This window comes from Hyla sarda, chromosome 6 (assembly GCF_029499605.1).
Source record: "Hyla sarda isolate aHylSar1 chromosome 6, aHylSar1.hap1, whole genome shotgun sequence".
NCBI classification, from domain to species: Eukaryota; Metazoa; Chordata; class Amphibia; order Anura; family Hylidae; genus Hyla; species Hyla sarda.
Window position 1 is genome coordinate 79,236,634 of NC_079194.1, and position 12,469 is coordinate 79,249,102.

Below are 12,469 nucleotides of genomic sequence, written 5' to 3' on the forward strand. Positions count from 1 at the left end.
TAAAGTGAAACTGTCCCCTAGAATAAGCTTGTGAAGCTACACACACAGTGCACTAGGGCTTCACAAACCTATTTCTTTAGGCATACCGGGGGGCATTTATCATTGTAGGTGTAAGTGAAGCATTTTTCTACACAATTTTTTTGTGTGCTGGTAATGTGTAGGAGAACCAGAGCATTTCATACATTTTGTGCAGGTAAACATTTTCTGAAATTTTACTCTTCACATATACTATAAAGTGAGCTAAGTCTGGGCTGGTGTAGTTTTAGAGACTTTTCAGTGGCTTTGCGCCTTTTTTGTGCCTTTTCACAAAAAGGCGCAGTTGATAAAACCCTTCCATATCATTGTATTGCCCAAATCAGTGGCTTGCAACTCAAAATCAGCAGAAATGTGTAAACAAAAAGGCGCAAAAAAGGTGCAAATAAACCCTGCTTGCGCATTTTTTTGAACCTTTTCTAGACACAAGAAAGACAATGTCTAAAGACAATGATAAATGTCAGCCACCATGTCTGTAAAAACTGTCTGCTGTATACTAACAATAGTTTTGTAATCCCGCTCTACAGTCGTCCTAATAGTCAGAGAGGTAGGGCCGCTATGCTCCAGGGCTGCACCACCTCACTCCGGCTATGTCATACCGTATACAGACAGCTCAGAAGTACACAGGACCACTGCGGGCAGGCGAGCCTTATGTGTCAATCAAAAGAGTGACATAGCCGGAGAGAAGTGGTGAGGTGGACCGTGGACGGGCCACACCTTTCCGACTGTTCGGACGACTGCAGAACGGGATTACAGGTCCATTTATTGTAATTATACAGCAGTCAGGTTTTTTCTCCAGGAAAGGTATGCCTAGAATAGCCTTGTGAAGCCCTGGTGCTCTGTGTGTGCAACTTTACAGGCCTATTCCAGGAGAAAATAGCCTTTACTTACTGTACATAAAACTGGAAAATTGCTTTGCACAAAAACATTCACATGTTGAATTCTCTTATTTTTATTTAAATAAGTGCATATAATTTACTATCATAAAACAACTTAAAATGAATTGAAATCTTTTTAGTAATTGCATTTAATTTAATGACCCAGCATAACACAATTGCTAAAAATATATGCACAATATATCACATAACCTTTTTTATATGCAGGTTCATACTGTGGCAACCATCTTGAATCCCTGATCTAAGACTCCTGTGCCGTGTTGTTTTTTTTTAGATTCTATTGCCGCCGTTTCAATAGTTCATAAAAAGTCTTTTGTTGACCCACATTTTCATGTGACTGATACGAACCGTCAAAAGGTGACAAGAGAGAGAAAAGCACCCCGATTAATATCTGAGCGGTTATGGAGTGATTTGTCAGGGAATAACCTTTATGGAATACAACAGCCAGCGCTCCTGGGAGCCTCAACTTTGAGCATATTAAAAATGTCATGATTTAATCTAGAAAATAACAGCCGGAATATATTAGGAGATGGAGACGTAGCGCTTTGCGATCAGCATAAAATTAAAAAGAAATATCCTTTTGTGTGTGAGATTATTCAATTAAATGGAGCAGCTCCTCAGTTCTAGCTATGAATGTGCATGATTGGAAAAGATCAGTCTTTTCACTAAGTTATAAAAAGTTAATTGCACAAAAAAAAAAAAAAAATGAAAAATCACAGACAATTAAACCCTGACTGCTGGTCGGAGCAAACACAGCTAAGTCATATTCCTAAATACGTCATTTATTACCCAGCTCAATTTCTTTTGCCTTGAGGAAAGGATGTAACCTAACACAGGAACAGACATTGTACCACTGTCTGCACAACCCACCGCTAGTTTTTTTTTTTCAGATCCACTAACTGTCTAATATCTATGGGGGTCATCACCTTTAACAACAGGCACTGGCAGAACATGCCCAAACCAGGACCGCTAGGAAATGCGTAGTCTCCATAGAGAGCAATGCATTTGAGGGGATTCTGCAGAAAGAAGTGAGATTTAATTTCTGTGGAGGCGGAAATTGGAATTACCATAGTAGATGTTTCCGCCATGGAAATTCCGCCATATGCACAGTGCAGCAGATTCCAATTGAAAACAATGGGGCTTGCTGCAACGGAATTTCTGAGCTGAATTTTTCTGCCGGATTCCATTTGGAAATCCCAACATGTGGCATATGGAAGGAAAGAGAAAAACTGGGTTCACAGGCGCAATCCACTTGGATTTGCCAAAACATACACAAACGCGTTTTGAGGTATAACATCCTCTTAACTCCACGCTCACATTGAGAAAGAGGTTGTTATACCTCGAAACACGTCTGTGTATGTTTTAGCAAATAAACTACCCAGTTAATATTCACTACGAATGACTGATGCAAGTTTCTCCATGTGGATCGCGCCTGTGAACCTGTTTTTTTGTCTTTACTTCCATTTGCCGCATTGCATATAGTGGTCCAGAGACTCCACAGCACCAATCCCTGGGAGCCAGCACCACCACTACAAGTTATTCCTCATGCTACTAGAAAACAAGTGCCCTGAGCAGTATGCTAATGAGGCTTACGTAGTCATATGGGTGTGCTGCATTACGAAGTACTCTACACGCCTACTTGTGCTTGACAGCTCAGGCACGGCTGACATCACAACTCTGCTCCCTGAAGTCTTGCACTTGCCCAGAACCCACATCATGCCCAGGGATATCGCCTGCAAGATTTTAATGACGAATACCATGCCCGAGCAGTGACTACTTCAGGATGCCATGCCGATATAACTACATTAGCACACCTCGGGGGACACTGTAAAAACTCGTTTTCTACACTATTGTAGACAGCCAGGACGACATCCAGACATAAGAAAACCTTATTTTACCATATATTACATGTTGTCTCCAGTTATCTAGGGTAAAACCCGTTGACAGATTCTCTTTAAATTGTTCTTTCCCTTTTGCGCCCATTAAAATTTTCAAAAGAAGTTTCTTAAAAGACAATGACAAATTTGCATAGAATTCTAAGCCAGTATAACATTAAAACCACAGAGCATTATATAGACTATAGGATTCATCTACAAGGAAGGTAGACATACGACAAGGAAGACTTACTGCAAATGTCAGCAGTAGGAATTTATTCAAGAGAACTGGGTTTTCCAGAGCTGCACCGGATTTTATTGCTTCCCAAATCTGCAGAACAATAAGACTTCAAAATTAGGCATAGTAAAGACGACTACGCACAACCATATTATATAGAATTGTAAAGAGCATTTTACTATAAACCCAGTTCAGCCGACACCTATTTCTCCTGACTCGCCCATATACCTGCACAAATGGGCAAATTTGCTTTTGTTTTTAAAGGGGTACTCCGGTGGAAAACATTTTTTTTTTAAATCAACTGGTGCCAGAAATTTCAACAGATTTGTAAATTACTTCTATTTAAAAATCTTAATCCTTCCAGTACTCATCATCTGCTGTATGCTCCACAGCAAGTTGTATTTCTTTCTGGAATTCTTTTCTGTCTGACCACAGTGCTCTCTGCTGACACCTCTGTCCATGTCAGGAATTGTCCAGAGTACAAGCAAATCCCCATAGCAAACCTCTCCTGTTCTGAACAGTTCCAGATACAGACAGAGGTGTCAGCAGAGAGCACCGAGGTCAGACAGAAAAAAAAAAAATCAACTTCCTGTGGAGCAAACAGCAGCTGATAAGTACTGGAAGGATTAAGATTTTTAAATAGAAGTAATTTACAAATCTGTTTAACTTTCTGGCACCAGTTGATTTAAAATAAATGGTTTTCCACTGGAGTACCCCTTTAATGGAGAGTGGTGTGCAAACCGCTGCCAGTCTCATGTAGCAGTAGCTTCCCTCCTATGTGAATAAAGGATTGGGCATTCTAAACTCGAACATGCTCAATCTTTCTTTCTCTGACATCTGCCGTCAGAGAGTCTGGAGACCTTTAGAGAAGAGGTTACTGCAGAGAACAAAGAAGGTTTACATCAATGGTATTCACTCTAAACAATCCTCTGTAAGGTAAAAATATCAAATCTCCCTTTCATGTCATAAGTTTCCTACAATTTGTCAGGATATAGGCTGAATTTCCGAACTGCTCATAAGTAGAGAAAGAGGGAGTTTTCTACTATTACAATGTTTTGTTTTTTCAATGCCCAATACGTGTCAAGAGAGAAAAGGGAGAAAGCTCTCGCCATTCCTGTAGTTTTCTGTTCATCTTTCTTGAACGCGCAGGGAGAACAGGATATCCATGCAGGGGCGCTAAGAGCGCCCCTGCATGGATATCCTGTTCTCCCTGCGCGCTCAAGAAAGATGAACTGAAAACGACAGGAATGGCGAGCGCTCGCTCCCTTTTCTCTATTGACACTTATTGTGCATTGATTTTCACTTGAGCGGAACACCCCAGCTTTTTATTATTAGACGTACCCCCCGGCCGGTGACGTGAGCGAGTTCCTCAGCTTCACTAAGCTGCTATTACCTGTAATAACCTAGTGCTCTCAGCTTTTCTTTGATTGTATACAATGTTGTTTATATTTGCTTGCACAAATGATTTATGTAAAGTTTGTATGACAATTGACGTATCGGCACAGAAATATTAAAGGGGTATTCTGGGCAAAAACATTTTATCCCCTATCCAAAGGATAGGGGATAAGATGTTTTTTCACGGAATACCCCTTTAACTACAGAGATTACATGCACACTGCCCAAGGTCACACTTCATGAATACACAGGTATAATACACACTGGGGGAGATTTATCAAAACCTGTCCAGAGGAAAAGTTGCCGAGTTGCCCATAGCAACCAATCAGATCGCTTCTTTCATTTTTGAAAAGGCCTCTGAAAAATAAAATAAAAGCAATCTGATTGGTTGCTATGGGCAACTCAGCAACTTTCCTCTAGACAGGTTTTAATACATCTCCACCCCTGTGTTGTCACAGTACATGGATGGTAAACACTATGGGGGGAGATTTATCAAAACCTGTCCAGAGGAAAAGTTGCCGAGTTGCCCATAGCAACCAATCAGATCGCTTCTTTCATTTTTGAAAAGGCCTCTGAAAAATAAAATAAAAGCAATCTGATTGGTTGCTATGGGCAACTCAGCAACTTTCCTCTAGACAGGTTTTAATACATCTCCACCCCTGTGTTGTCACAGTACATGGATGGTAAACACTATGGGGGGAGATTTATCAAAACCTGTCCAGAGGAAAAGTTGCTGAGTTGCCCATAGCAACCAATCAGATCGCTTCTTTCATTTTTAACAGGCCTTTTCAAAAGTGAAAGAAGCGATCCGATTGGTTGCTATAGGCAACTCAGCAACTTTTCCTCTAGACAGGTTTTAATTAATCCCCCCCCCCCCTATACAGTAATTTCACACAGAGCTCAGACTACTGTAAAACAGCAAATAAAAAAAATCACTGAACAGGGATAATGAATACAGGATGTCACAGCACAAAAAGAATAAACGCAACATAAAAATATATAAGAAACTGGATGTCCAGCGCCAGGATTCGTGCAAAACAGATTCTTTAATGCTTAAAATGCCATAACAGGGGTCAATTGACCCCTGTTATGGCATTTTAAGCATTAAAGAATCTGTTTTGCACGAATCCTGGCGCTGGACATCCAGTTTCTTGTTTTGCCAAAGTGGTGCTGCCTCGCACAGTCCGTGCGCCTGGGGCCCTGGAGGGTGAGCTGAGAATTCCATTACTTCTTCTGTTCTCAATAAAAATATATAATACAAAGAGTGTGGTAACATGAAAAAACAAACACAGTAATGTCACGCCATAAAAAGAATAAACACAACCTCAAAATGTATAATATGTTATAATACAAAGAGTGAGATAAAGTGAAAAATCGGATAAATGATGCAGTGATGTCACAGCACAGAAATAATAAATAGTAATGTAAAAGTTGCATAACCTTCGGTACTGTTTAATGTGGCCGAGTGGCTACTAAGCTCCCTAAAGGCAGTTTTAACTCAAATTTTGCACCAACTATAGTCAGTCATAACATTAAAACCACCTGCCTAATACTGCATAGGTCCCCCTGGTGTTGCCAAAACAGATCTTCCCTATAAAAGGGGTTATCCAGGAAAAAACTTTTTTATATATATATCAACTGGCTCAAGAAAGTTAAACAGATTTGTAAATGACTTCTATTAAAAAATCTTAATCCTTTCAGTACTTATGAGCTTCTGAAGTTAAGGTTGTTCTTTTCTGTCTAAGTGCTCTCTGATGACACGTGTCTTGGGAACCGCCCAGTTTAGAAGAGGTTTGCTATGGGGATTTGCTTCTAAACTGGGCGGTTCCCGATACACGTGTCATCAGAGAGCACTTAAGACAGAAAAGAACAACCTTAACTTCAGAAACTCATAAGTACTGAAAGGATTAGGATTTTTTAATAGAAGTAATTTACAAATCTGTTTAACTTTCTGGAGCCAGTTGGTATATATTAAAAAGTTTTTTCATGGAATACCCTTTTAAGTCACAGACTCTACCAGACCTGTGGTATCTGGTACCTAGATGCAAATCCTGTAGGTTGTGAGGTGGAGTCCCCATAGATCAGACTTACAGTACGTTCCTAGCACATCCCACAGACACTCAATCCAATCTGGGGAATTAAAAGGTCAAGTCAACACCCAACATTTTTTACCATTCTTGAACAATTTAGGCAGTGTGGCCGGGGGGGGGGGGTGGTGGTGGGGTTATTATCCTGCTGAAAGAAGCCATTGCCATTGGGGAATACTGCTGCTGGGTGTAAATGTTAAGGTGGGTGGTATATGTGAAAGTAACATCCACAGGAATGCCAGGACCCAAGGTTTCCCAGCAGAACATTGACCAGAGCATCACCCCCGCTCAGCAGGTTTGCCGTCTTCCCATTGGGAATCCTGACCATTCTTGCCCAGTAAATTGCTGCAAATCCACCCAGCCTTCCACAAAATATAAAAGAAAACCGGATTCCTCACCCCAGGCCACCTATTCCATCCTCCATGAAGGAACGTATCTGTTCCAACAGAGCACCCATATTACTGTGAATGGCAGCATGATTATATACATGGCTAAAACTCGTGAATGTACCAGGTGAGTGACCTAGTAACAAGCAGTGCCGATCTCAGATTTCTACAGTTTGCCGACTCATAATTTGGCTCTTGTTCAGACCCTTTCTTTAACTTGGGCATTTTACCTGCATCCAACATGAAAACACCAAGAACTGACTGATCACTTGCTGCCAGCCTGCAATAACCCTCAACTCTCCACCCCCCACCCCCTCGGACATTTGACATAATACATTTTTTGATATCTTATTGAAACAGTCAGTGGTTTTAATGTTATGGCTGTTCATTGTACATCTATAAAAGATTACTGAACGGCACAGAAATGTGTCTTACCTCATTAGCTGCCTCATCCAGTAACGCTTTCTTGTCAAATTTCTTGAAAGAATCTAAAGTGTTTGTGTTGTATAAAGAGCCAAGAGCCGGACAACTGCGCGTTGGGGTGGGGGCATTCCTGACAATACAAGAAAGTCCTGTTATAATCACATTCATGGTGTACTCCAGTGTTTTCCAACCAGGGTGTCTCCAGCTGTTGCAAAACTACAACTCCCAGCATGCCCGGACAGCCAAAGGCTGTCCGGGCATGCTGGGAGTTGTAGTTTTGCAACAACTGGAGACACCCCGGTTGGAAGATAGTGGTGTATTCACACGTACGGTATTGTGTGCAGATTTGATGCGCAGGATTTTCTGCAGCAGAATTCAATGTAAACTAAATGACCAAGCACAGCTTCAAATCTGCGCAGGATACTGTATTTGTGAATAGGCCCTAAAAATTTTTTTATTTTTTTTATCACAATGTTTAAAGGGGTAGTCCAGTGGTGAAAAACGTATCCCCTATCCTAAGGATAGGGGATAAGTTTGAGATCGCGGGGGGTCCGACCACTGGGGCCCCCTGCGATCTCTCTGTACGGGGGCCAGGCTCTCCGGCCAGTTATAGAGTTGCCATAGAGATGTATTGAGGGGGCGTGTCGGCCGCCGCTTCGTGCGGAGGTCGACACGACCCCTTCCCGCGGGTTGTCGTGGCTCCGTACAGGAGATTGCAGGGGGCCCCAGCGGTCAGACCCCCCGCGATCTGCAACTTATCCCCTATCCTAAGGATAGGGGATAAGTTGTTCACCACTGGGTCACCACTGGACTACTCCTTTAATGAAGACAATCTCCCAATACTCTGACGTAGGAGTTCCCCTCCGTACTTTTCAGTTCATGTACACAAAGACTATGCCCCAAGGCTTTCTTTAACAAACTGCTTTATATTATCTAGCGCATTTACATACAAACCCATTATTATGTTTTTTATGACATATCACTCCTTTTCCACATGTCAGGTGTCATGACTGCAAGGTCCGCTAACTGTGCTAGAATGATTCTCGAGTCCCTTGTGGAAGTGTTCATGCCTTACCATCATAATGGAGACCTAATTCACATCTAGAGAGGAGATGTTAAAGGGGTATACCAGGAAAAAACTTTTTTTTTTTGGCTCCAGAAAGTTAAACAGATTTGTAAATTATTTCTATTAAAAAATCTTAATCCTTTCAATAATTATCAGCTGCTGAAGTTGAGTTGTTGTTTTCTGTCTGGCAACAGTGCTCTCTGCTGACATCTCTGCTTGTCTCGGGAACTGCACAGAGTAGAAGAGGTTTGCTATGGGGATTTGCTTCTAAACTGGGCAGTTCCCGATACACGTGTCATCAGAGAGCACTTAGACAGAAAAGAACAACTCAACTTCAGCAGCTCATAAGTACTGAAAGGATGAAGATTTTTTAATAGAAGAAATTTACAAATCTGTTTAACTTTCTGGAATATATATATATATATGTTATATATATATAGTTATATATATATATAAGTTTTTTCCTGGATAACCCCTTCATGACCCAGCCCATTTTCACCTTCAGGACCTGGGCATTTTTTGAACATTTGACCACTGTTACTTTAAACATTAATAACTTTGGGATACTTTTACTTATCATTCTGATTCCAAGATAGTTTTTTCGTGACATATTCTACTTTATGTTATTGGTAAAATTGCATCCTTTCTTGGTAAAAAAAAAATCTAAAAATTTCATGAAAACTTTGAAAATTTTGCATTTTTCTAACTTTGAAACTCTCTGCTTGTAAGGAAAATAGACATACCAAATAAATTACATATTGATTTACAAATACAATATGTCTATTTAATGTTTGCATCAAAAAATTGACAAGTTTTTACTTTTGGAAAACATCAGAGGGCTTCAAAGTTCAGCAGCAATTTTCCAATTTTTCTCACGATTTTCTAAATCGTACTTTTTCAGGGACCAGGTTTGAAGTGGATTTGAAGGGTCTTCATATTAGAAATACCCCATAGGTGACCCCATTATAAAAACTGCACACCCCCCCCAAAGTATTCAAAATGACATTCAGTAAGTGTTTTAACCCTTTAGGTGTTTCACAGGAATAGCAGCAAAGTGAAGGAGAAAATTCTAAATCTTCATTTTTTACACTCGCATGTTCTTGTAGACCCAATTTTAGAATTTTTACAAGGGGTAAAAGGAGAGAAATCACCCTAAAATTTGTAACCCAATTTCTCTCGAGTAAGGAAATACCTCATATGTGTATGTAAAGTGTTCGGCGGGCGCAGTAGAGGGCTCAGAACGGAAGGAGCGACAATGGGATTTTGGAGAGTGAGTTTTTCTGAAAGGGTTTTTGGGGGGCATGTCCCATTTAGGAAGCCCCTATCGTGCCAGAACAGTGGACCCCCCCACATGTGACCCCATTTTGGAAACGACACCCCTCGTGAAATTTAATAAGGGGCGCAGTGAGCATTTACACCCCACTGGCGTTTGACAGATATTTGAAACAGTGGACTGTGCAAATGAAAAATTGTATTTTTCATTTTCACAGACCACTGTTCCAAAAATCTGTCATACACCAGTGGGGTGTAAATGCTCACTGCACCCCTTATTAAATTGAAATCCCCAGCCCGTGCAGTGCAGTCTCCTCACACACGTCCTCTCCCCGTCTGTATTTTCCCCCGTGAATACTTGAAACCTCCCTGTGATAAATGAGGTCCTGTGTAAACAGAGCAGGGGGAAGGGAGAGGCTGTGTGTTGGGGAGGGAGGAGCTGTGTGTGGGGGAGGGAGGAGCTGTGGACGTTCTCATTGTCCCCCTGTCTTCTTGTATTATGCACAGCTGCGCTCTCCATCCGGGGGGAGTAGGGGGCGTGGCTTAAACATCTCCTGCAGACGTGTGACCTCACACCAGCTGGGGGGCTCTGAGCAGCGGCCCCCGGCTACTGAAATCAGCTGGGGGCCGCCACTGCCCCCTCCATACACCCTGAGCACCGGTGTGAGGTGCAGACTTGCATCGGCTCCTGCACCTCACACCGGCATTAAAGAAAAATAAGGGAGAAGTCTGTCTGTCCCTGCTTGCCCGATACAGGACTAAATCTATAAAAAATTCACCTGCCCGGCGCCCAAAACTACCGTACTTGTCCCGGGCGTCGGGCAATAGGATTTCCACATCCCTGAAATGGACAATGTTTCCCAACTAGTGTGCCTCCAGTTGTTGCAAAACTACAACTCCCAGCATGCCCAGACTGCCCAGGCATGCTGGAAGTTGTAGTTTGGCAATATCTGAAGGATCAGATGTTGCCGAACTACAACTTCCAGCATGCTTGAGCAGTCTGGTATGCTGGGAGTTGTAGTTTTGCAACATCTGGAGGGCCACAGTTTGGAGACCACTGTATAATGTCTCCAATCTGTGCTCTTCCAGATGTTACAGAACTACAACTCCCAGCATGCCTGGACAGACTGAGCATGCTGAGATTTGTAGTTTTGCAACATCTGGAAGAGCACAGATTGGAGACCATTATACAGTGGTCTCCAAACTGTGGACCTCCAGATGTTGCAAAACTACAACTCCCAGCATGCACAGAAAGCCAAAGGTTGTCTGGGCATGCTGGGAGTTGCAGTTTTGAAACTCCCAGAGGCAGCGGTGAGATTGCTTTACGGCGATCTCACTGCTACCAATGAAGATGCCGCCCTGCAGCTGGAAACTCACCGCCGGAACGCACCACCGCCGGGACCGCCTGGAGGACGCCGGAACCACTAGTAGGGACACCGCATGGCCGGGTAAGTGACGCCAGGGGACGGGTAAGGGACACTTAGCAGAGCGGTGTGTGTCCCGATCCCCATGATCGGGACTCACACACCGCGCTGCTAAGTATTCTCATAGCGAAACGCTGCTATTAGCTAGTCAGATTTGCTGGGGGAGATGAAACCCCCCATGGTCACATGGTAAGATGTCTGGCTATCAGTGATAGCCACCATCTTACCGGGCGCTGCGGAATGCCGCGAGTAGCGGCAAAAATGTTCCTGACGTACCTGTATGTCATGGGTCGGGAACACCTTGCCACTCATGACGTACAGGTATAGGTCGGGAAGGGGTTAAACCCCCACTTGTGCAATGATATTTTGAAGGAAGATCCTGAGACATGATGTCTGAAGAAGTAGGAGATTCCACTAAAATGTCATTGCACAAGTAGGGGATTTAAAAAAAAAAAACTTTCTTCAAATCACCTGGTGCCAGAAAGTTAAACAGATTTGTAAATAACTTCTATTAAAAAATCTTAATCCTTCCAGTACTTATCAGCTTCTGTATGCTCCACAGGAAGTTCTTTTCTTTTTTAAATTCATTTCTGTCTGACCACAGTGCTCTCTGCTGACACCTCTGTCCATTTTAGAAACTGTCTAGAGCAGGAGAGGTTTGCTATGGGGATCTTCTCCTACTCTTGACAGTTCCTAAAATGGACAGAGGTGTCAGCAGAGAGCACCGTGGTCAGAAAAAAGGAAATTAAAAAAAAACTTCCTCTGTAGTATACAGCAGCTGATAAGTACTGGAAGGATAAAGATTTTAAAATTAAAGTAATTTACAAATCTGTTTAATTTTCTGGCACCAGTTCATTTAAAAGAAAAGGTTTTGCAGTAGAGTACCCCTTTAACATCTCTCTTGATGTGAACTATATCTCCACTATGGTGGTAAGGTACGAACGCTTCCACAAGGGAATGGAGAAATATTCTAGCACAGTGAGTTGGCCTTGCCGTCACAACACCTGATGTGGAAAAAGACTTAATATGTAAAAAAAAAAAAAAATTTTTTTTTTTAAAACACAATAAAAGGGAGTCATATGTTGTTTGTAATAGCACAAAATATAAAGCAATTTGTTAAAGAAAGTTAGCAGTGCATCGTCTTTGGTTACATGAATTTAAAAAAATTGTCAAGGAAATGATTGCATCATGACATTAACAACAGAAGAAATACTGTATTTAAAGGGGTACTCCGCCCCTGGCATCTTATCCCCTATCCAAAGGATAGGGGATAAGATGTTAGATCGCCGTGGTCCCGCTGCTGGGGACCCCAGGGATCGCCGCTGCGGCACCCCGCCATCATTACTGCACAGAGCGAGTTCGCTCTGTGCGTAAT

At 42.2% G+C, this 12,469-nt stretch overlaps 1 protein-coding gene across 1 annotated transcript in view; it reads right to left on the minus strand.

Annotated features, from left to right (window-relative positions):
* Positions 1 to 12,469, minus strand: part of ATG7 (autophagy related 7) — a 248,500-nt gene that overhangs the window by 222,363 nt on the left and 13,668 nt on the right. The window contains exons 4-5 of the mRNA XM_056524273.1: positions 7,345 to 7,462; positions 3,057 to 3,134 (exon numbers count right to left, since the gene is read on the minus strand). Of these exons, the coding sequence (XP_056380248.1) occupies positions 3,057 to 3,134; positions 7,345 to 7,462 (196 nt within the window). The remainder of the gene's footprint in view (positions 1 to 3,056; positions 3,135 to 7,344; positions 7,463 to 12,469) is intronic.